Source organism: Artemia sp. Qi Xiang Cuo, chromosome 9 (assembly GCF_049724085.1).
Source record: "Artemia sp. Qi Xiang Cuo chromosome 9, ASM4972408v1, whole genome shotgun sequence".
NCBI classification, from domain to species: domain Eukaryota; kingdom Metazoa; phylum Arthropoda; class Branchiopoda; order Anostraca; family Artemiidae; genus Artemia; species Artemia sp. Qi Xiang Cuo.
The window spans coordinates 51,807,454-51,833,935 of NC_142802.1; the positions used below are offsets into that span (position 1 = coordinate 51,807,454).

Below are 26,482 nucleotides of genomic sequence, written 5' to 3' on the forward strand. Positions count from 1 at the left end.
AGCGACTAAAGATACTGATTGCCACCAGAATATATTTGTATGGGACATTGTGACGCCGTTGAACTGCGTCTAGAGTTAAAAGATCCATGAGCAATATATGCAGAGGGAAACGCCATTTAGAGTGGATATTGCAAAGCCTTTGATTTTGATACAGTATTTAACACGGTTCATTATTTAGATACTCTATCACTTTTGTTAATGTGGTGGTGCCGGAGACAGATTTGAAAAGCGTTTTAGGATAACTTAAACTTCCTGCATCGCCAATATTGTCATAGACACCTTTCAGAACATCATCCATTTTGAGCGTAGACACGTAGTGAAATGTCCACTCCCCTTTTGTCCACTGGTGGGTGAATAAATTAGTCTTTGCTTTTGACTAGCAGACATAGGTGTTGTAAAATCAATGGCGCTGCTAAAATCTCCAAATATTTACTCTTCTTCTTTTTTAAATGGTGTTGGAAGAGGACTATATTCTCTTAGTTTCTTAAGAATTTGTTTATTTCCAATAAGACTTTTGGGGAAGTTTGATACACACAGAAAGGTGTATAGATTATCGTCAACGAATAAGAGTCCTTTACGATTCGTCACCATATCACAAATTAAATCAACTAGATTGTAAATTTTTCCTTGAATTATAATTCGTTTTCCCGTGATCTTTGCTTGAACTGGATCTCCAGCTTCCGACATGAGATAAGATAATACTCTTTTACTCTGTTCTCGATAGGTCAGTGGTAATATGTTTCCAATTTTCAATACAATCGAAATCAGTTCCTTCTCCTTTGATGCTGCTGCAGAATCTTGAGGAGATGTTTCATGTTTAGAGGTATCAGTGATGGGTCTCTCACAGTAAGGTTTATATTTGTCCACACGTCGCAATGCATCTTGAAGTAAAAGCATTTTTTTGTGATTGGCAATATTCTCGTCGTTAATGAATCTGCTTAGATTGTCTTCAAAATGTTCGACGGGCGAGACGACAAGTTCAAATGGTGTCAATTTATATGGTTTTGCCATTCTCTCACTAGAGAAAACTGTTTGCAAGTCCTGCAATTATTGGCAGTAAAAGTGTGAAAAAGCTACCGCCTGCTTGAAGGAGCCGTGTTCTTTTAATTTGTTTTCCCTTGTTTTTAAAATCCAGGGCGCGGACAGTGGAACGATGTTGCTTTTTCTGTTGTCTAACAACTTCTGGCAGTTGAACATTACCCTCAGTTAAATTTAAACATTGTTCAGATATTAGATTAATGAAATCATTTTCAACCCCATGTTTGAGTATAGCCTTCCTAAGCAATGGTTTTGAAGTGCTTAAAACGGAAAACAGATGTCGTTGTTCGTGTAGTTTCTTCAGTGTCATAATGGCGACTGATAGTCTTTTCTACTGTTCACCGGAAGATATACTGTAATTTCATTGTTGAAAATGTCGGTGACTACACGTAGATCCTCGGGCATGCTCTGACTAAGATCCAGCAAAATGTAACCGTAGGGCTTGCTAGTCGCCTGAGTGTACGCTGACAATAGAAATTTTTGAGCGCTGGTGTATATCTGCTTATTGAGAGTTATGAGCGAGCTAGAATCACGAACAACTCGATAGATAATATAGACGGTGCAATTCAATGCAAGGGTTCTCATACATTTGCTCTGATGAAACAGATTGTGTAGAAACAGAGTAACGGAAATGTGTTCATGATGGGAGCGAACAGTGAACAGTTTTAGCATTTCCTGTGAGAACTGTTCAATGGATTCAGCCAAATCATCAATAATCAACCACGATTTCGGTTCAATACTGTTGAAAACATCAAGTCCCCGTATGAATTGTATTGGTATGGTTGTGGCAATAGCTTTTATTTTATCATAGGACTCCTGTCAAATACTTTAGCAATAGTAGATTTTTTTCGGCTTCTCCAAAACCATTTTATCACAATTTTGAATTATTCTAGCTAAAAGTGTTGTTTTCCCCGACATTAAGGCCCCACACAGAAATGATCTGAGGGGCGTTTTTAATTGATATTGGCTGCTGTTGGGGGCAACAGTCGGACTAAAACTAACTGTAAATCATATGTGCTAAATGAAAAATTATTAATTTTCCCATATATCTATCTATTCAAGAACAAAAAAAAAAACAATATTTCATGGCAACGTTTATTACAGCAATATGATAACACTTGTTCAACATGACACTTGGTCAACATCAAAACTCTATTTGTTTAACACGAGCTCGGCAATGATAACACTTTATAATAAACACTTATTGTCTTTAAACACTTTTCTAAATAACACTTTTGTACATTAACACTTTTCTGTACAACATCTTTGTAAAACACTATTCTGTACAACACTTTTCTGTCCATCATTTAAATCACTTATTGTAAACTTAAACATTTTTCTTTAAAAAAAAAAACAAAAAAAAACACTTTTCTATGAAGCACTTTTTGTGCAACAAAATACACTCACTTGGAAATTGCTAGCACAGTTGAACTTGATGACGGTGAATTTAAAGGTGGTGTCCCCCCTCCCCCCAGGGACCGCGGGGCCGAAGGCCAGCCGGCCGCGGGCGGGGACCCCCCCCCCCCCTGGGCGGCCGCGGGCAGGGACCCCCCCCCGGGAGCGGAGGTGGAAAAAAAATTGGTGTCGTCCCTGCAGGGTAGTGGTGGTGGTTAAGGTAGTGAGATTGGGATTAGTTAATTTATTAACAGGTTGGGGGTGGAGGTTAGTTCAGGTTAGGTTAATTTATCCAGACCAAGTTGATTGCGATAGTCTAAGCATTCAACTCGGTCTGAAATAAGATAGTGACTGTGGGGTAGGACACTCACACCATTCTCGAGCACATAGACCTTGTCGGATATACACGACATTGCATTCTTTTCCACTCTCAAAGTATAATTTCTATACTGTAGAGAGCGAATTGCAAGCACTTGTGCTCTCGGCACTAGGCTACTTTCTACACAGTTTCTATACAAGCTCATGTTAAAATTGCTCTTTACAAAATCTGTAGGCACCCCTTTACACGCCTTCTTTTCTTCCCCACTATGAGTTTCCACGCAATAGACTTTGGGGCCCGGGAACACCCCCTGGATATCAAATCACTCCCCGTCTCTGATTTTAACATTAATAGTTGGTTGGAGGCTTGACGTTTCACCAGCTCGGGGTAGAGCGATGGATTCCAGTTGGTGAAATCCATCCGCGAGCTGATGTGCACCTCCTTTTCCAAATCACCCAATAAATACACTTCAGCCCCATTTACCTTTAACAGCAGCAAATCTGTATCCACATAATAAACTTGAACCTCCCCCTCCCGTGGCAATTGCACCTTGAAAACATTGTAAAAGAACGATAACATGAGCTTTTTTGAAATTTCCAGTACTGAACTACCACCTGCAATATTCTTGTTCAGTACCACATTTTGCTTTCGCCTGTATAGAAGAACCATACCCGTCTCTATGCTCGTGAAAGATGTAAAATTGGGGTCGGCAATAGTTCGTGTACACTCTAGAGGGTCAGTCACAACGTCGCAGTGAGATCCATTACGAACGCTTTAACACATTTTGCCAAACGCTGAATTTAGGAGGAGCTTATACATTTCCTTGTCCACCTTTGAATTTACCTTAGAGCGTTTATCGACAAAGGAGTCGATAAACGTTTTCAAGTAGGGTCGCTGATTGAACTGCAGGACCCTGTGTATTTTGGTGATCTTAAATAAATTGTTCACCATCCAGTGCGAAAGCAGAAGGTGAAAAACGATATTCTCCTTAGGGTCCAAATCAGCAATCAGTTTCTGTTTAGAGGGAGTCCAGTGCATCCCTCATATCCTCAACCAATGAACGATTGTAGGGGCTCAGAGAGCCCCTACTCAAGGGCCGATTGATACAGGGACAGAAACAATCTTTGAGTCGTGACGTGCCCGTGGACTGTGACCATCAACTTCAAAGAACCATCCTTGTGGCCCATTGTCCTCGACGGTGGTAATGTCGGGGAACTCACAAGGATTCTCAAGCCATTGATAGTTCCCACACGGCAAAGAGTAGTGGGACTTTGCCGAGGGGTACAATGAGTTCATGTCCAAGAACACTGCATTTGACTTTGCACCGGTGCTTTGTCCGCTCGGATCGGTTGATAAGACGCGGTCCCCATGAAAAACATACCCCCCCTCATTGAACGCTCTACAAAAAGGTGCTGATCTACGTCGGTGATTAGGCCTATTTCCTCCCTGCTAATTTTAAAATTAAATCCATCACTAACTGGGATGGGGAAAAATAATAGCCTATATCTAACCAGAACTCTGAATAGATCTGGTCTGTGTTCTTACAGACTATATCCAACAGAGTTAGAACGTCACTGGCCAAGTACAGTCTACAATCCCACCCATTTTTACAATCCCCCTTGGACCACACCTTCTTGGCAAACTCATACTCCTCGGCTGTGCAGTCACTATTGGTCAGTGAATTGTAAAAAGCTTCAATTGGAGGTAGTTCCTCCCCACTTAAGCGTGCGCCAGGAAAGTAATAGTCGTATGCGTATATACCTTTGCAGGTCAACTGGTCATACATTTCACCGTCTGGAAAGTGCTGTTTAAGCAAGGGAAAGCTATCAAAATTGTCGCTTTTTTGCACTTGAATCAATTGATTCAATGCCTTGGGGAAAAAACTAAAAGAATCTAAAAACCTGATTTCATTCCAGCACATATGCCCATTATCCACTGCCTGCCATTTCAGCTCGAGAAGCAACAACTTCTAAGGCCGATTTGGGAATTATGTTGTAGGTAAATGAACTATTTACCCATGGACAATCTACTCCCCCTCCCTCCCTCTGCATACGAGCCAGTGCCGGTAAAATAAATTTTAAATCATAATTGGAATTATGAATAAAAACAGGGATAAAAAACAGCTGGCTAACATTTACCTTACACGATAGATGCGCCACCCCCCTACACTTCCTACCTTCCGAAATTATTTCCTGCCTCAAGTTATGATGGTCTCTAACGTTCCCCCTCCCCCCTGTTTTCCTATTAGTCCCCTTATCCTCCTCTGCAGACTCTCCCTTACATACCCGACATTGTTTTTGATTTTTAATCACGAGACGATCCTCTGCAGACAACACAAATGGATAATGGGTATTTCTCAAGCGAGAAATAGCGCCATTAGCCGTGCCAATCAGTTTAGTCAGTGCATTGACCATGCAATCCCCCTCATCCACTGTTTCAACTATTTCTAACAACTGCATGGTGTTAGAATTGTCTCTTTGCGCGTGGGCGTATGAAACTGCAATAGCCTGATGTTCTTTGACTCGATTCGTAAATTGGAGATCATTCACTTCCTCCAGATTAGCCTCACAGTCCAAAGATATTTTTTCACAGTGGAGGAAGATGTTTTGCAAATTTTTGAAACGTAAAATGGTCCCATGCCCCGAGACCGTTTTCACTGTCTGGTATCCATGTTGTCTACAATGCCTCACATGTTTCCGGATTTTCTTATCACCAGAGACTTTTGAAAGGCATATTCAACAGTATAAAAGTTCCCCCTTATGCTTGCTATCCCCCAGTACTCCACTAATTTTGGTAATAGGGTTAAAATGCCCAATTGTGCTCGATTGACTAGGTGGTATGTAAAGCAACTAAACCCAGTGTTTAACCAAATCAACTGATAGAACCCTTATGGGAAATACCACCCCCTTATTTTTAGAGCGAGTCCAATCTTCAAATTCTATTTCATACTGAACCACAGTAACGCCGCTATTTAAATGGGCATTAGCTCTTTCAAAAATGTCAATAGATCTTAGCGTTACTGGATATTTTCCCTCTAAACAAGAAAAATCTACAATGGGGAAATCGGACCCATCCTTCCCATGTACAGCCCAATTGTCTAAATTCGTCTTGGTAGCGTCCCGAGCTAGAGGCTCGAATGCTGATATGAGGAAAGCATATGTGAAACACTTTTGAAATGTTTCAAAACGAATCCGCTGGACACCTTTACAACCCTCTAGATCTGGATTATATTTTAATTCAACTGCCCTCCCCCCCCTATGCCCCCCTCTTAAAATAAAATCTTTCTTAATTTTACATATATTTGCACTTAAATTTTCAACAAAAAGGACTAGAGACCCACCCCCATTTTCATTATAGTTCTCGAGATGCGATATAATTTGACCGACCCAATCTAAGAAAGCACCCTCAAAATTTTCTAAATTCGAATAAACCAAACGCATCTCGGAATGTATAAAATGATAGTAAACTTCACTTTTTCCCTCATTTAAATAAAACACCTTTAGAACAATGAATACCTTAATTGAATCCCTCCCCCACAACTGAATTTGATTCTCCAGAAGTGCACGAATTTTGTCTACCTATGCATGCACAATTTCTATAGGGTCATAAACAAAATTTCCCCCCATAAGTGAATTAAAAGGATCACCAAACGTCACAGTGAAAACAACTATATTATTTAAAATTATATTCGACAATTGAAAATCGGGGAGAGTTGTACCCCCCTCCCCCTCTTGTATATTACCCCCTCCCCCAAGTTGTTCAACAATATCTGAGGAATGCTCCACTTCAGTTGTTCGAAGTGGATTCGTGAGGCGATCGGAGGTTTGCGGCGGTGGGTTCCCAGTTAATTAGTTTGTAAAGTAGTCTAAAAATTTCAATGTATTTTTGCTCAAGTACCCCAGTTCAACTGTGCTACTATATAAATTAAAAAGAAAATCATCTAAAATGTCGTAAATATTAAAAGGTACTTCAATGCTATCGTCCCATGTTAAATAGTTGGGGGACTCCACTTGTGCTTCCTCTCCTTCTCCTACTGACGAGCAGGGGGGAGATGGTGAGTATGGAACCAGGACAACCTACAAATGAAAAAATAGCTTATTTTTAATGTGTTCAAATCATCCCTACAGTTAAAATTTGGATTATTATTTAAAGTCAGCGCTTAGTAGTAGTAGCAGTATGCACATAGTAGCATTTGGTTAATTCACTGTTCCCCCCACAACTATCGATATTCTGAAAGCAGTCAATTTCCAACTTAATATGAAATATTTACAAACTAAAACGTCGCTTTTACATGGAAGGCTGTAATTTGATTTTGTTAAAAAAATAGCTTATTTTCAGTGTTCAAATCACCCCTACTAATTTTTTTTTTTTTTCGGCGCTTTTCGGAGCCACAGCGCATCCCTGACCCGCGGCGCTTCCCCCAACGCTTCCCAGACTCGTGGCGCATCCCTGTGGCACTTCCCTGACCCGTGGCGCATCCCCCGGCACGTCCCTAACCGTTCCCCCACAGCACTTCCCGGACCAAACGGTGCATTCCAGGCTCCGTAGCTCCCGGCCATTTACATAATGTCCCAAAAAGTTGAAATATTTCTAAGTCCATACAGGTTCGGTAAACACATGAGTTTAATTATGGAGGTTAGATGAACGAGTTTGAACTTCCAAATGTTGAGAATCGTTAAGCCGCTGTCCCCCTCACGTCTTAGGCATTATACCATTATGTTTTGACATAAAGCTCTCCGCGTGAGATTATAAATAATTTTGGCATCTCCTTTCCCTGTTTTTTTTACATGAGCGGTTTTAGTCAATCAAGGTTTCAATGGCCTTTGCGTAATTCTGTGTTTTCTGAAATAGCGGAGAACAAATTGTCTGCAAAATTAATATTAGGACATTGGAGTTCTATATTCTATGTAGGAGCGAAACATGGCACGATAGAAGTATTCAGTGTAAATTAGAACGACAATATGTGACAGATGGGATAATCTCTCTCAAAATTAGGTGAAAAAGAGCAGTCGATGTTTCAAAGGTACCTAAAAATATATGTGATAGCAATAGAGAAAATAGTAAAGATTAGAAAAAAAATAGCATTTTGAGTTTCAAAGGCGGTGATTATTAATAGAAATTACCTAAAAATATTCGCTTATGAGATATCGAAGCGATAGCAAAGATTAGAAAAGAGTGGTTTCTTTGCAAAAAATTACATTTAGATATCTCCGAGGGAGATAAATTGAAAACAAAGGTTGGGGGGTGAGGGGAGAAGCTCCCGATGCGATAATTTATATTGGGAATTGAAAAAAAAAAACATTGTACGAAATATAGGGGTCGGAAAAAATACTTAATTTCGAATAAGCCGTCGGGGGTGGGGCACCCGAAGGACCAGTTCCCGTGGGTGGGATGGCGCACGGGCCGGCAGCGTTATGTTCTTGCGCGGCTGGGCCGGCTATTTCACGATCTTGCGTAGCTTCGGCATTGTAGTTATCCGCCCACTCTCTCTTAAACTTTCTGCCCGGCCGCATTGGGGCTGGCACTGATGGGGCTGCCTCACCCTCTCTGGCTTTCTTGGAAGGAGGGGGCACGCATTCTTCATAATTTACTTTAAAAAGAAGAGAAAAAATTAGTATCGAAATAATTTGCCCCTTTTTTACAGAAAGAAAGTTAGTACCCTCATCCATATAATTTTGTTTAGAAAAGCAACAGCTAATTATAGGCCTCACATTGGAGTCTTGTGTCAAATCAGAGCGGCATTTTCATTAAAAATTGACAGAAGTCAATGGTCGCTTTTAGCTGGGATATAGAAGGAAGGAATTTAACGAAATGGTATTTCTTTTTGCGAGAGTTTTGTTGTAAAACGGTGAGGGGGGGGTTAGGTTTTGATGGTAAAATAAAATATTTTATGTATTTAATTTTGACGGAGAAACAGTTCCTTTTGACTTTGACTGCCGCGTTCGTAAACACATAGGAAAAGGGGTGACAGCTAATTTTAACCTCGCGTAGAGCATTATGTCAAAACCAGAGCGGCATTTTCATTAAAAATTGACAGAACTCACTGGTCGCTTTTAGCTAGGATATAGAAAACATAAAATTGCATAAATTTAACGAAGTGATAATTATTTATGTTTGCGAGAGTTTTTTTATAAAACAGTGCGGGGGGGGGGTTAGGGTTTGTGGGTAAAAGAAAATATTTTATGTATTTATTTTTGACGGAGAAACAGTTCCTTTTGACTTTGGCTGCCGCGTTCGTAAACACATAGGAAAAGGGGTGACAGCTAATTTTAACCTTGCGTAGAGCATTGTGTCAAATTCAGCGCCACATTTTCATTAAAAATTGACAGAATTCAATGGTCGCGTTTATCGATTATATAGAAAACATAAAATTGCATAACTTTAACGAATGTATAATTATTTATTTTTGCGAGATTTTTGTTGTAAAACAGTGAGGGGGGGGATTTAGCTGGAAATATAGAAGGAAGGAATTTAACGAAATGGTATTTCTTTTTGTGAGAATTTGATTGTAAAACAATGGTGGGGGGGGATTTAGCTGGAAATATAGAAGGAAGGAATTTATCGAAATGGTAGTTCTTTTTGCGAGAATTTGATTGTAAAACAATGGTTTGGGGGGGGGGGGGGTAAAGGAATATATTTACGTTTTAGCTGAATATACTGGAGGATGTCCAAGGAAAATTCGTTTGAAATAAAAATGCACTTACATTGCTAATTGCGGCTGTCAATGCTTCTAAAGAGTTAAATTTATCCATTGTTGTATCAACTATGTCAAAATACTTTCTGATAATTGAATCACATTGCATGCCCGTTATATACGAAATATCAAGGGCGAATTGTTATGTAACGGGGAAAACCATATGTAACAAGCCCTCTGATTGGCTGAGAAGGTGGATGTAACCGACTCGCTGATTGGCTGAGAAGGAAACACGTGATCTAACTGTTTCCGGGAAACTCATAACATTTGGCGAGAGCAACAAATACTATTTCTGGATCATAACATTCACGATCGATTACGCAATCAAGTTCTCGGAAATTCACTTCCCCCTCGAGTCCTAGATCAATAACATTGTTCCCGTTAGAATTCAATGCGCATGTGCAACCTTCGTTCCGGAGTTATTACACATAGAAACATCAAATAAATCGACCTTGGAAAAAGAGGTCATTGACCCCATTAACCACGTGTTCTCCCTAATGACTCTATGCCCTTATTTGGTGTGGGGTTCGGAGTCTATGCCCTTATTTGGTGTGGGGTTCGGAGTAACACCCCCCATTCTACTGAAGTGGGCTAAAATTGTTGTACGAGTAGACATCTGAATGTATTATTTTATAGTACAAGAAGAAACATTTAATTGCCACAGGGTATTGTACGCATTTAATATGCATTTAACGTTTAATATACTATAAGGAGGCTTATGGTGTAATTCTATTTAAATAAATAAAATCGAAAGAGTAAAATTCTTTTTTATAATAAATAAAATTGAATAAGTAAAATTTGAATAGTGTAATTTTTATTTTCATTTCAAAGCTGTAATAACTCGAAACGAGAATATTTGTAATATAATTCGCTTTCAATGAAGCGGCAATGATGCAGTAGGCCTTAGATTTTTACAGTTAGGGAAGGAGGTATTAGCTAAATTCTTGTTTGTAGTGAACGGTTTTGGGGAGAAATAAGACTAAACTAAATATTTGATATATAATTGAATCAGCTCCTTTATTGAATAAAATAAAATAAATAACGAATCAGCTGCTGAAAAGCACATCATTTCAAAATTTAATTTTAATGTAATTTCATTTTTTTAATGTAGTAACAAGTACGTAAGAAAATACTTGTAATATGATTCATTTTCAGTAAAGCGCCAATGACGTAGTAGGTTTTAGACTTTTACAGTTAGGGAAGGAAGCAGTGCTCATACTCTTGTTTGTAGTGATTTTTGTTCGTTTCAATCTTGATTCACACATTTAATTAAAGCTTTATTCGTTTTAAGATTTATTTATTTATTTATATTAATACATGTTGCATGTGTGTTTGCTTTGATTGTTTATTTAATTTCTGGTCGCTTTGGGTTTCATTAATGCTACAATAGTAAAATATTATTGTTCTTTTTAAGCTTGATTTGCATATTCAATTTTAGCTGAACTTGTTTTAAGATTTATATATTGATTTATATTAGTACAACAAAAGAAAAATACGAAAGCAATACGAAACCGGAAGAATGGATCAGCAAGAACAGTGCAAGAAGAGATAAGAAAACTAGAAACCAAATTTTTTTTTAAGAATTTTTTTTTTATATGTATTTAAGCATCTCAAATCCTCAACATGTCATACTAGTCCATACGCACGTAGTCTAGGTTTTATTCAAGAACTACTAGATTGTAAATTAAGTTCGAGGTCCGCCGGATCTGAATCTCGTGACTCGGTGCACTTACTTTTTTCTTATTGTTAGTTCAGTCGTTTTTGTTATGGTTTTACGCGGCATTGAGCCTCGTTTGACGCATCTACAGATATCAGCGGTCTTTTTTATCTTTCCTTGTCCTTTTTTGGTGGCCGGCGTTTACCCCCCTCCCCCAAAAATACCCCTATATTTCTGTTAGTTTTGGGTTTCATTTATGCTACAACAGTAAAATGTTATTGTTCGTTTTAAGCTTGATTTGCATATTCAATTTTAGCTGAACTCGTTTTAAGACTTATATATTGATTTATATTAGTACAACAAAAGACTAAAATACAAAAGCAATACGAAACCGGAAGAATGGATCAGCAAGAACAGTGCAAGAAGAGATAAGAAAACTAGAAACAAATTTTTTTTTTTAAGAATTTTTTTTTTTTATATGTATTTAAGCATTTCCAACCCCATCCAGGTAATAAGAGTTGAGCCTAATGTCTGTTGGATTTTAATTACTTTCAACTTTATTGACGAGCAATTTTGGTTTTCCTCATATCTTCTCACTTGATTAGTTGCAACCTCTTTTTTCTTATTGCTAGATGTTTTTGTTATCTTCTGCTTTTTATCGACATTAAGCATGCCTCGTTTGATGCATCTAAAGATATTAGCGGTCTTTTTTATCTTTCCTTGTCCTTTTTCGGTGGCCGGCGTTTACCCCCTCCCCCAAAAATACCCCCCCCCGGAAAAAAACATGAAAAATACCCCCCCCCCTAAAAATATTACCCCACGCAGCTGATTGGTCTCCAATCCCTTCGGACTTCCCCAAAAAAAGACTAGAACTCTCAATTTCTAATCTAATTGAGCACACTTCGAAGTTTCTGCGACCTTGAAGTGGAGTTGTGGACAAGGAAGGGGCAATCCCCCTCCTATACGGAAGAAATTCTGCTCATTTTGGGGTTTAATATTATTCTTTACTTTCATAATAACAGCGTAGACCAGAAATAAACCCAGATGTCATAAGGGAATATATATCAATTTCACATTTTTTATGCGTTTTAAAAGTTCCTTTTGTACCCCCCCCCCCCCCCAAAAAAAAGAAACAATTTTTTTAACTTAAAGTAAGGAGCAACACCAAAACTTAAAATGGACAGAAATTATTACGTATACGTATATAGTACGCGTATACTTTTAATTAATCGTCAATTTTGACTTGCTGTCCTAACTCTTTAAGAGCGACTCCTGAAACAGAATGGCCGTTTAATAAGAATAATAAGCTTTTTCAAAATTTCCAATAATTAGTTATGAAAGAGTGTCAGTGGGTGCAGAGTGGGGACAGGGGATGGTGCCTGAAACCACCTTGAGGGAGCCAAATTTTCCGCCATGATTTGATTAACGATCAGAAATTAAAATTTAGAAAAACAAGTTTTTCAGGGGTGATCGTATTGAAATAATGGTCCTAGAAGATCGGAAGACAGTTTTCAGGAACAGTTGAATACTTTTCAAGAACAGTTGAATACTAAACTGGAGAGTTTAAAATTTGACAAGGTGGAATATGGATGAAATAATTTTTTCAAAGCGTTTACTGAAACACGAGGGTCGTTTAGTTAGAATAGAATGTTTTTTTTTTGTTTTTTTTAAAGTGCTAGCAGCTTTAACAGAAAGAACAAGGTAATATTACGTAACAAGGTAATAATACGGAATAAATCTCCCAAAGTTAATATGCAAATTTTGTTTTAATTTTTCATGTACGGTGAGCCAAATTCGAACCTACATTAGTTGAAAAACGTTCAGAAATTAAATTAAAAAAAAACAAGTTTTTTTCAACTGAAAGTAAGGAGCAACATTAAAACTTACGAACAGAAATTATTCCGTATATAAAAGGGGCTGTCCCCTTCTCAACTCCTCGCTCTTTACCTCGACACCTCGAGCTAAAGTTTTCATTGTTTTAAAAAGTAGAGTTGTGACAAAGAGTCGAACTATAGTGTAATGAGCGAGGCGTTGAGGAGAAAACAACCCCTTTCATATACGGAATAATTTCCGTTCATTAAGTTTTAGTGTTGTTCCTTAGTTTCAATTTTAAAAAACCCAGTTTTTTTTATTTAATTCAAAAAAGAAAAACCTATTGCCTATTACTTACTCATAGCATTTGTTATCGGAAAGTAAACAAACATGTTTCGGGGAGGCGAATTTTCAGTGGTAGGATGTGGGGGATGCCCCCTCTTAAATACTTCGCTCTTTATGCTAAAGTGTGACTTTGTATCCCAATCCTTTACGAACAACAAGTGAAACACAAGGTTCGTTAAATTAGAACAAGAAGCTTTTTGAAAATTCTAAATAACGTTAGTGTGAAGAACAAACTATTGTGGAGGGGTATCCTCCTCATGGTTCTAGGTGTTTACCCCCCCCCCCTCACGGGAAAAAAACCGTGTAAAATACTTCCCCGGAAAATATCCCCCCCTCTCTAATGTGCAAATATATAGCCCAAATTTGTCAATGACCTCAGGCGGTTTGGTGCTGCGATGATTTGTTAGTAGTAGTAGTAGCATTGAATACCGTATTATAAATGTTTTAATAACAAATACTAAATTATTGAAAACACCAGTGCCACCGGAAGCATTACGGTTTCTGCCAATTTTTCATGTGGAGATGTTCCGGCAAAATTATCCGAAGGCTATTTTTCCCATGTTTTAATTCCCCCCGCCCCCTCTAATATGCAAATATATAGCCCAAATTTGTCAATGGCCCCAGGTGGTTTGGTGCTGCGATGAGTTGTTAGTAGTAGTAGCAGTAGTATTGAATATTATAAATATTTTAATAATAATTACTAAATTATTGAAAACACCAGTGTAGGCCCGGAAGTATTACGGTTTCTGCCAATTTTTCATGTGGAGATGTTCCGGCAAAATTATCCGTGGGCTATTTTCCGCGTGTTGCCATTTCTGATTAATAATATCTGTGGAAAGGGGCATTTATAGAGTGAGCGAGAAACCAATTGGATATTATAGTCTTATTCAAATGAAAGGATGCTAAGGAGAATTTTTCAGGCTGAATCGTCCGTAAGCAATTTTACAGGGAGGGGGGATTCTCAGCATGGATTGAACTGTCTGGAAGGAATTTGACGGGGGGAAGGTTTATTTTACGTTGTAGGAAATTTCACCGAAGGAAAATTCCGTGTGGGGGAGGGTTGCCCCCTCCTTAATACCTTGCTCTTTACGCTAAAGTTTGACTGTTTGTCCCAATTTTTTAAGAACGTTTACTGAAAATGGGGGCTTTTTAATTAGAATAAGAAGCTTTTTTAAAAGTGCTAACAGCTTTAGCGTAAAGAGTAAGGAAATAAGGAGGGGGCAACCCTCCATATAAGAATAAATCTTCCAAAATTAATTTGCAAATTTGGTTTTAATTTTTCATGTAAGGTCAGCTTAATTCGAACCGGAATTAGTTGAAAAACGCTCAGAAATTAAATACAAAAAACAAGTTTTTTTAACTGAAAGTAAGGAGCAACATTAAGTAAGGAGCGATGCGGCTCAATAGTAACGGAAACTCTAAAAACAGACTCTTGATAACAATAGATACATCAAAAGAATTGAATACTAATACTTATTCAAAATATGTAAAATTCATCAAATTTAATGGTAACCATCGAAAGTTACGAGCCTGAAAAAATTTGCCCTATTTTTGAAAAAGATGTAAAATACCCCACTGTAGAGGTTTCAAGCTCCTATGTACAAAAATATGGAAATTTGCATTTTTTTTTTTTTTTTGCCAGAAGAAATACCATGGATGCGTGATTATTTGTTTTTTTTTTCCAGGGGGATCATGTCGAACCAGAAATAGTGGAACATCGGGAGACGGCTCATTTGATCGGAAATCAGAGTTCTAGTGCCCTTTTTAAGTGACCAAAAATATTAGAGGGCAGCTAGCCCCCTCCTCACGCTCATTTTTCCCCAAAGTCACCCGATCAAAATTTTGAGATAGCCATTTTGTTCAGAATACTCGAAAAATGTTATAATTATGTCTTTGAGGATGACTTAACCCCCCACAGCCCTCAAGGAAAGGGCTGCAAATTATGAACTATGCCCATTGTTTACATATAGTATCGGTTATTGGGAAGCTTACAGACGTTTTCAGGGGGTATTTTTTTGTTGGGGGGTCGGAGGGAGTTTCATGGGAGGATCTTTTCATAGAGGAATTTTCATGGGGGAAGGGAATTTTCCATGGAGGGGGAGCCAAATTTCCTAGCATTATTTGAAAAAACGATAAGAAATTAAATAAAAAGAAAGTTTTTTCAACTGAAAGTAAGAAGCAACATTAAAACTTAAAACGAACAGAAATTATTACGTATATAAGGAGTTTCGCCCCCTCGTCAATACTTCACTCTTTATGCTAAAGTTTAATTAAGTACTTTTAAAAGAGCTTTGTGATTCAGGAGTCATTCTTAAAGAATTGGGACAAAATTACAACAAAAAAAACTCAAAAAACGCATACAAAATTTGTTTATATCCATTTTTATCGCGTTTTTACGAGTCAGAAAAACATTTCGGGGGGGAGGGGGGTCCAAACTGGGAAAGCCCCCCCCCCTGGATAGGGTAAAACTCGATATGATAAAAAACAACTCGTCAAGTCTTTATGACCAAGACAAGTATCCTTAAGTGTCCGTATGAATCACTCTGTTAGCCTTTTAAACTGAATTAATTATAGCTCAATTATAAACACCCAGTGATAAATTGTGCCGTTTTATCTTACAAGATAATTTCGATGGAAAAACTGGAAAGACATAATAATGTTTTCTTGACTGAAAATTTTTTTCTTGATGTACAATTTCCAGTTGCAGAACCCTTAATCAAAAACCACAGTGAAATAAATAAAACACAGACATCACTTTTTTGCAGTAATTATATATACACCTTACAACAATTTGATTATCATGTTATCAATCATGAACGCAATGACGTCATGCGGCCAGAAAAAAAACAGCTGATGCAAAGGAAAACATGACGTCATCCCGAAAGAAAAAACGACTGGTACAAACGAAAACATGACGTCATTTCAAGCTTATATAGTCTTGAGGTGAATGCAGAGAACTTAGTTCATCTTAGATTGCTTATGTGTGAGCACTTTATAGTTTTAAAAATGGAAACTACTACTTTTGAAGAATTCACAAAGAAAATGGTGAGCAACGAATTCCAACGGCAAGCATTCAAAGCTTTTTGTCATAATCAAAGGTTTGGAGATAAAAGAGAAGAATGGAGACAACAACGTCGGTTCAGCTTCAGGATTAAAAGTGAAGTTTTCGCCGATATTGTGAACACTTTGTTAACTGGAGTTGGTTTTGTTAAAAAGAATATAGCTCAAGTGCCTACAATTAAAGCCTGCAACGATGAAAGAAGACTCCAAACTTGTAAGAAATCTCCAAATCGTGTGTGGGTTAAACAACCAGATTCAATTTGTACGAAGACTCCAAAACAAGTGTGGGCTAAACAACCGGATTTAGCTTGTAAGAAGACTCAAAACAGAGTTTGGATTAGACAACCGGATTCAAAAAAACGGAGTGTATTTGAAAGACTTGGTCCTGTTGTCAATAGTAAAAGAGACTCCAAAGGTGTTGAATTGCTGAAAAGGAGCCACATGGCTGAGTTAAAGTCGAAAAAAAGGAGCACAAGAGACAGACTCGAGGATATTGTCAAAGTCGAAGGTCAAAGGCATTCTTACCAGCAGAAGATGCTCAAAACAGACAAATTGATGAACAAACAGTGTAGATATGGTTTGAAGTGCTATAGGGCAAAATGTCCATTTATTCATTAGCCTTGGAGTAATAATTTTTTCGGACAGATGGATGCAAAATTATTTGTTTTAATATTTTTTGGATCAGTGTTTTATAATAAAATTTGATCTCATTGCCCCTTTCAATTACTTTAACAAATTTAAGAGTCAGGACTGAGTAAAGAGTCAGAAATATTCTTATTTCATAGTCCAGAAAAAATCCAATACTTTTATGGAAAGGTGAAAATTTATTGCTTTTTATTTTCTTCCTCTGTCTTTCCCTGTATTTCAGAGTTGATGTTTTTAAGGGCACTTTTTTTTGCTTACACTTGCATTCTTTCTATCTTAGGATTGAGACTCAACTTCAATTATGTAACCCACTTCATGTCAGGAATCACTAAGTAAAGTATGATGGGATAGAGGATTCAAGGGTCAATTTATTATATAGAATGAAAAAATACCTGTTCTTTTTTGAATTCTCTTTCCTTGAATTATCATTGTAATTCACTAAAATTTTTAGATTTTTATTAGGAATTGAACAATATTTTTTTTAGAAATCTCGAGTTTCATGAATATCCAGATGATTTTTTCTTTGCGTTGACTGACAAATTAACAACTAAAAATTTCCAATCATACAACCATTTTGCATATATTCAAATATTTTCATGCCCTTTAATTTTTTCTCTATCAGATATTGGCTATATGATATATTGTTTGAATAAGGTTATTTTACATTTGATGTAGACTTTTTCCTGTCTATAATAACTTTTTTTTTCTCTAAATTCTTGTTAAATTGTCATCATTAATGCTTAGCATATAACCCTGATGGGGATAGGCTGGGTATAAAAGATTGGAGCTATTCTGCTGTTGTAAGACAGTTGGGGGCTTTGCTCTAGCATAAGCTCTTTGTCACATCCCTATTCTTGACAAGGAAATCCTGCTTGTGTGGTCTCACAGCATCAGGGTGGACCTTTCACAAGCTATACTAACCAAAACCCTGACTGCTAGGAGTGCTCTGTGGTGAACTTGAGGAGTGGCAGCCCTTGAGGAAATTATAGCCTAGTAAGCAACACAGCATTTCCACTGGATTCTGATTAATACAATAATTCTTCTAGGTTTGATCTGTTTTGACAAGATTTTCTGGGCTGAGAAACTACTTCCTAGCTAAGTTATCGATTATGATTTGCCTCCCCATAGTAGCATAATATTTGTACGCATTAATATATAATGAGTCGGAGGTAATATATATAATGAGTCGGAGACTTGAGATTGCATGAGCAGGATTTTGACTCTTGTTGATAGAAAACCATCATCACATATGGAAATTTATGTTGTGACCAAGATGGGGCCAGGAATGCACCAAGTCTCCATTCATACTGGAGGTCCCAGGACTTCTTGCTGTCCAGTTCTAAGCCAGTTTATAGGCTTTGTATAGACTTGAGTAGAAGTTTTAATCCCCATCCTGCACTGATTGTGGGACCATTGCTTTTCTTGAGACCATAATAATTTCAATTATTTAAAGGATACAAAAATTGCAACTTAAAATGTTAGAACATTAAAAAAAAACTATTGCTTTGACTGAAAAATTCAGATGCTTCAACCTGGACTTATTAGGAGTTTCAGAAACTTATATCCCAGGGGTGGGAAACATGAAATTAGGAGACATAGAATATATAATTAAATACCTGAGAAAACGATGGCAATATCAGCCAGTGGACAGAGAAGAAGCAAAAAGGACAAAAGCAAAAATTTTGGCAAGAGACTCTGCCAAGCCATCTTCAGTGCTATAAAAAAGAACAAAAGAACAAAAACTAACTTCAAACTTTGGTTAGATTTTCTCCTCTCTTTTTTTAGCACTGAAAACAGCTTGGTGGAGGTCCTTGCCAAAACATCTGTTTTTGTCCTTTTAACTTCTTTTCTGTCCACTGGCTGATATCACTCTCGTTTTCTCAGTTATTTAATTATATAATCCAATATTTTCTTGTTTCTTACATGACAAATAAGGAAGATGTCGAGTCTTGATTAGGCTAGGAAGGCATTAATAAAAGAATGCTGATTGCTCATTTTATGACTAAAAAGTGCATAGCATCAATTGTAGCATTATATACCCCAGTAGAACTAACTGATGGAGATAATAGTATCTCAGATGAATTTTACTTACAGCTACAGGATCCCAGGTAGAAGTATGGTATTTTTACTAGGGGATTTTAATGCCTAGGTCGGTAAAAATAGGATAGATGGCATTGTAGCCTAGGTAAATTTGGTGCAGGAAAAGAAAATAGTAATGGTTAGACTTCTGCAATTTTGTAGGTTTAACAATCTAGTCATAACCAATGCAGTATTTGGTCATAAAATGGTTCACATGGTACATTATAATGATGCATTACTACTACTACTTCTACTACTAATGACAACTCACCACAGCACCAAGCCACCTGAAGCCAACACAGCTATGCACACTGCTCCTCCATCTCAATCTATTTAAAGCCTCCCTCTGTACACCCTCCCAGGAAGTTCCCACTTCCTTTAAATCTTTCCTGACGACATCCTCCCACCCTAGATGAGGCCAAAACCTGCTTTCCGTTTAGCCCTAGATGGTTGGCCAAAAAGGACAATTTTTAGCAATCTGTCATCCTTCTGCAGATTGTGCCTTAGCCATCTCAACCTTTCTTTCATTATAACCCTAGAAAGTGAGATTGAACCACATTTTTTGTACAGCCTACTGTTTGAAATACAGTCAGTCAGCTGGGTACCCAGAACAATCTGTAGGCAATTTCTTTGGAAAACGTCTAGGAAATCTTAATCCACTTTTCAGAGTGCACATGCTTCAGAGCCATATTTGACCACTGTCAAGCTGAAATCTAACAGGAGTAACTATCTTGAAGGAAGCTACAACGTTGGTAGACTCAATGATGAGAATTTGACTGAAACTTTCCAGGAACAGTTGAATACTATACTGGAGAATCTAAATTTGATAATGTAGAAGATGAAAGATAGATGCAGCTAGGTCTATTAGTGAAAACGCTTTATATTTAATAGAGAGGAAGAAGGGGTTTCATAAGAATTATTTGAGTGATAAATCACATGAAAATAAAAGAAATATATAGAGAGTAGAGAAAGCATCAAAATATGAATTAAGGAGGTCTGATGTTGAGGTCATGGATAAAATTACTGAAGATCTGGAAGATGCACCTAAACAGCATAATAGTAAAATATTGTACTGCCATATTAATAAATTGAGAGGGAATAGTCAATCTAGACTTGTCCCAGTTAAAACATAGGAATAGGGCCATAATTAGTGATAAGGAAAGACTTAACAAGAGATGGACAGACCATTTTGAGATGAGATGAGATGGGTTTTATTTTCAACTAATAATTACATCATACTTAACTAGCACTTACCACATTTTTTAAATACCTTTATCAACCAAACACAGAAAATGGTAAGAATGTGTGATGCTTTATTAAGCCACTATTGTGGCTTGAGCAGCATCACCCAATCATTCATCATAAACCAAACTCATTCACTCTTCCTACTCTTTTCTTACCAATCAATACAATTCAACCCTCCCAAATAAAAAAAAAAAAAAAAACTAACAATGGTGCTAAACAATGATAAATCAACAGCAAAAGAAATTTTTAGGAAAACTTTAATTAAACCCCTGTATAAAAAAGATGATAAGAGTGAATTAGGTACAATAGAGGCATTAACTTAGTTTTTATAGAAAGCAAAATACTTAGTATAATGACACTTTTTAGACTTAGAGATGCTGTAGATCCATGATTCCTAACATGGGGTGCAGGCCCCACCAGTGGGACATGAAAAAATTTGGTGGATCATGGACAGGACTTTGGCTGACTATACTTTGGACCCTTAATTTTGAAAAAAAAAACATTCTTCATATGAATGATGTCAGATTCATATGCATTTTAAGAATAAAAAAGATACATAGTAGCATTACAATAACATCTTGCATTATATAAAAACTGTTTTATGCAGACAATATTTTTCATTAGTACAAAATATGCCTAGAGAATACCCTGCAAAAAAAAAACACAAGGTAATGACCTTTTAAGCTGCCTTCAGGTAAATATATACAAAATTTTGAATAACAAAACTTATAGATCATGGAGAAGGGGGCACCAGGATTTTAGAAATGCCTAGGTGGGACATTGGCCAGAATCACTTGAGAACCACAGCTGTAAATAAAATTTTAAAGGTAGAACAGTGTGGTTTTAGGAAGAGGAGAGGATACATCAATCAAATTTTCATTCTTAGATTAATAATTAAGAAGTGTCTAAGTCACCAAATCCCTTTAGTTCCCAATTTAATACATTATGAGCAATTGTTTGATTCACCTGACAGAGAAACTTTAGCAAAGGTTGTATGCTCGTATGGCATACCAGATAAATACATTTAAGTGATCAATGATCAATGGTAGTTTAGTATGAATCCCTGCCAATAGTGGGTTCTTATGTGGCTATTAGATGACCATTTAACTCTCAAGTGACCATCATAGTGATGCATTTCCAAATAACTAAGCTTAGAAGAATAATGTTTACTCTCTGTTTGAAGTTAAAGCACTTTTAAAAATACTATTTAATAGCAAAAAAATAAAATAGAATTTTACTATACTCATCACATTTATTCAAAATGATCAGTGTTAAAAATGAATTTTTTTTTTTTGCTTTAACTTTTATACCCCAGTAAAACCAATAAAATCAGAATCAGATAGCCAATTCAAGTGTCAAATTTGATAAACATGTATCAGATATCAACCATAAGGCAAATTACCAATTACTACATCTAAAGCATATATTTTCTAAGTTTAATCTTTTTTCATTGATTTCACTTTATGTATTCACTGTACATCCATTACTTGAGTATTGCTCATCAGTATGGTATCCTCTTAATAAGAGAGATAGAGAGAGGGTTGAGAGAGTGCAACGTAGGGCCACCAAACTCATACCTTAACAGAGACATCTACCTTACCAGAGAATGCAGAGACAACAGTTGCCTAGTCTTCTATTCCAAAGTGATAGAGCCAACCTAATAAATACATTCTGCATTGTTAGGAACATTGATAATACCACTCTAACTTACTTTTAAAGAATACAGTAGTACCCATCAACAACAAACACAAAATTTACCTACCATGTTCACAGAAAAGATTAGGCCAAAACTCTTTGTCTAGCTGAGTGTGGAAGACTTGGAACTCACTTCCATTGGAAATAGTTGCAAGTACCATATTCCAGTCTTTCAAAAGTAGTTTAGCCTCTACAGATTTCTATACTAGGTCTTATCACAATCTGTTTTGAGAATATTTTTGCTTTTGTATCAGCTGATTTGTGACCTGTATGTTTTCAGTTATTTTGTAGGCTTATTTTTTGGTATGTTTCAATTATTATCAGATATGTTTCAGTTAGTCTACTGTATGTTTCAGTTATTATGTTTTCAGAGTGTATGTTTCAGTTACTGTATGTTTATGTTGTCATGAACATTGTCATAGACTTTTTTGTAATTGTTTAGTGCAACAAGCTTGTTAAAGCTTACCATATTTTGGTGCTAATAAATAAATAAATAAAGTAAGATCTACATAACATTAAAAAGAAAAAAAAGAGTTTGCAATTGAAAATAAATGCACAGAAATTATTCTGTATATGAGGGGTTTTACATGCAAATGAAAGGTTCTACCCTCCTGAATACCCTGCTAGTTTTATAATGCTTAACTAAAAGTATTTACAAGTATAGAAAATGTAGTTTTGCAATTAGAAATATAAATTATAAAAATTACAATTTTTTTACTTAAAAACATTTGAACTGAAATTTTATTGTTTTAAGCAAATCTAAAACAAAAAGCTCATCCATTTTTGAAGCACTGTAAAAATACTTTTTATCTCATTCCAATTGACTTTGTGTTTGAGCATCTGTTTTTAAAACATTGGGACAAAATACATTTAATAAAAAATTGGGATCAAACTTTAGTTTAACAAATGAGATGTTGCAGAGGAGGAAGACTTACTAATATTTGGAATAGTTTCCTTTACTTTTGAGCTTTCATATCACTTTTCACTTTCATTTGCAAAAAAAACTTATTTTTTATAATTTTTGTATGTTTTTAATATTACACCCAGGATACTTCAAATATGAGAAGGGCTACAGCCCCATTAAACCCAATTTTTAAATCAAAGTTTAACTTCTGCAAAACAATGCTTTGAAAAAAAAGAATCATTCAGTGTATTTACTTTTTGAAATAGTATGATTTTCCAAAATAACCACAAAAAGAGAGAAACCTAAGCCACCTCAGCACTCATACTGCATGCTTCTTCCAAGATTAATGCAGATATGTATTCTTCTAAATGATTGTAGGTCAGAAGCCAAATCCTAAGCATCTGAATTTTCATTCAAATTGGTTAACAGCCTACTAGTGAGCAGCTATGCAATACTCTACAACCATGAGTTTCAAAAAACATATTTTTGGGCCCCACATTTCCTCCATTTAAATAAAAAATAGGAAGTCCCTTGCCTCTCACTCCCTCAACAGGTTGATGAGATATGGGACCCAAAACCATGTTTCCCAATCTAGGCTATCTTATATTTTGCCTCTCTAATCAGCTTCAAAACAAGATTCATTAGTTTCTTTATCAGGTGGACTCCTAAACAGAGAAGGAATTTGAAACTAGTCTTGACTCAATTGGTTTGTGATGCTCAAAGATGGATCCAAGTTCTGATTTTTGTCACCTTATAAATTTTAATTTACAAGGCATGTAGACATGTTAGGGTGGTTTGACCCCCCCTAAAAATGTTTGTCTGACTTGTAAAAACATAACAAAAATGGATATAAACAAATCTGTATGTGTTTTCTGGTGTTTCTTTGTGTACCCCCCCCCCCCATCAAAAAAAAAAAAAATCATCCTGGGTATGGCCTTGGTTTTAGTATACCTGACTGTACATCATACAGTAGTGAAAAATACTAACATTATTAGCTTACAGGATAATTAATGAGTTTAAGTGTAGCCTACTACAAGCAAGGTTAAAAGCTGATATTTTTGAGGTAAGTGCAGATTTATGCTTATAAGAGTAGCCTAATATAGGATGAAATGTGAGCAAAAAATCAGCAGCAATGTGCAATAATCTATATAGAGGGATGGGTTAAGGACTCCCCCTCAATATACTTTAGTAGGCTATATAGATTCAACCCTGAAAGTTCCATTTTCCTAACCTAACCCCTTTCCAAGATAGTGCAAAGTAGCTAAACTAGAATTTTACTGGGTGTACAAAACAATAGACTTTAAGTGGACATAGTTAAGAATTCTTACCTTTTTTACTAACATAGAAGTACTACTTTTTACTACACTTAATTGATGTTTGAGCTGGTTTATCATCAGCTTGACTCTATGCTGCTTCTTCTTTAAATGTTGCAAATGCTGCCAATTACAAACCCAAAAGTAAACCAGAGCCTTTAAAAAATAAGCCAGATAATGTTCTACCCTTAATCCAACTCGATTTTTACCTTACTTACTTACTCTTGATTCACTCTGCTACGTTTTTCACACACAAAAATTTTTTTTGCGCGATCCACCAAGTCTTACTCGTTTTGGTGTAGATCTATGCGTCATAATTGCTCAACGGCTTTTTAGACATTTTTTATTGAGCTTAATTTAGCCTATTCCTTTGAATTCCCTATTTAAATATCGAACAGTGTGTGGTAACAAACATTAAGTAAGGAGCGACTTGGCTCAATAGTAACCAAAAATCTAAAAAGAGAATTTTGATAACAATAGATACAACAAAAAATTTGCTTTTTATGTTGATTCCAAATATATAAAGCTCATTAAGTTTGATAAGACCTACAGGCCTGCAAACAACCTTAAAAAGTTAAGCGATCTTAAAGGACGAAGAAAATCCCCTAAAATAAGCAGTCTGAATGAAAGTCAAACTATCAGATTCAGCATATCAAAATCATAATGTAGAGGCTTCAAGCTCCTATATACAAAAATGTGGGATTTTATAGCCTTTGCCAGAAGTTGACCCCGACACCGCACCGCTTTTATTTTTGGCAGCAAATAACTGAATTTAAGACGAAATGGTGGTGCGCCGTGGTGTTTCAAACTTGTCAAAACACCCCGATATCGTTCAAATCAAAATAAACAGACAAGTCTGGTAAAACTCTTTAAAACTCCAAGGCCACAAACTACATAGTACCACTTGTAAGTTAAAGGAAAACGTGACCCAGGCAGTAGCACTGAACAATTTAAAGGATCACGAGTCTTTTTTCAAACTTTTTAATCTCTTGCTTTTCAATAAACGGTAACGTTCATTTTCCTCCGTTTTTGTGAAAGCTGTTGTTGTACTCAATAGAACCGAGTAATCACAGTGTCATGCCATTTGACCCAGTGTGGGTCACAGTATTGAAGCAGCATTTGTTTCTGTGTGCAGAAGAACACAAAAGAAATTAGGGCTCAGCTCATTTGAAAAAAGAGGAATAAAAACAACAGACATCTGTTTATTGCAATTGCGCTATAGCATTTAAATTAGATTTAGTTTTGAGACCTGAACTGGGACAAGAAGTTCTAGTTCAGTTTTTAAGAGTCAAAAGAGATCAAGATGCAACTATCCCCCCCCACGCCCTTTTTCTTCCAAATGAATCCGATAAAATTTTGAGGTAACCATTTTGTTAAAAAATGGTTACATCAGATGTTAAAACTCCGGGGTCAACACAAACCCCCCGGACCCGGGGAAAGGCGTTGTAAGTTATGCCCTGGGGGCATATATGGCTGTTATAAAAGGGAGGCTCGTATAAACTTCAGAGAGGGCTGATTTGATTGAAAATGGGAAGTTCTAGTTCACTTTCCAAGAGTCAAAAGAGATCGAAGGGTAATTAGCCCCCCCCCCTCCGCCACCACGCCCTTTTTTCCCCAAACCCATCCGATAAAAATTTTGAGATAGCCATCTTGTTAAAAATAGTTCAATCATCAGATAATAAAAACTCCAAGGTTGACACAAACTCATTTTTTTACTTTGATATGGTTACTTTGACACTAGTTTTGATACTTTGATGAGCATTTGATTTTGAAAAAAAAAGTTAAATTTTGAAATAAGGAATTTTTAAAACTAGAGACTTTTTGCATCCAAAAACGAACAAAAATTAATTAAAATAAACTTTCCGCAAAAAAAGTTTTTCAAAGAAAAGTAAAGGCCATTTTAAACTTACAATCAGCAGATACAAATACCTGTTAAAATTCAAACTCAAAATGACGAGAAAGTTCTATTGAAGAGTAAATGAAACCCAAAACGAAGATAAACTAAATAAACAACCATACCAAAAAAACATACGATTAATAATATAAATGAATAAATAAATCTTAAAGCAAGTAATGCATAAATTGAATATGCAAATCAAGCTCAAAACAAAAAAACAAAACAAATATTTTGCTATTGAAGTAGAAATGAAACCCAAAACGAACAGGAATTAAATAAACAATCAAAGCAAACAAACATACAGTAGATACTAATGTAAATGAATATAATGAATCTTAGAACGAGTGAAACTTAAATTGAATATGCAAATCAACCTTGAAACGA

General features: G+C 36.3%; 1 protein-coding gene across 1 annotated transcript in view; it reads right to left on the reverse strand.

Annotated features, from left to right (window-relative positions):
- Positions 1-24,340, reverse strand: part of HisRS (histidine--tRNA ligase) — a 61,441-nt gene extending 37,101 nt beyond the window's left edge. The window contains exon 1 of the mRNA XM_089094680.1: positions 24,217-24,340. Within this exon, the coding sequence (XP_088950806.1) occupies positions 24,217-24,282 (66 nt within the window). The 5' untranslated portion in view covers positions 24,283-24,340. The remainder of the gene's footprint in view (positions 1-24,216) is intronic.
- Between the last annotated feature and the right edge of the window lie 2,142 nt (positions 24,341-26,482).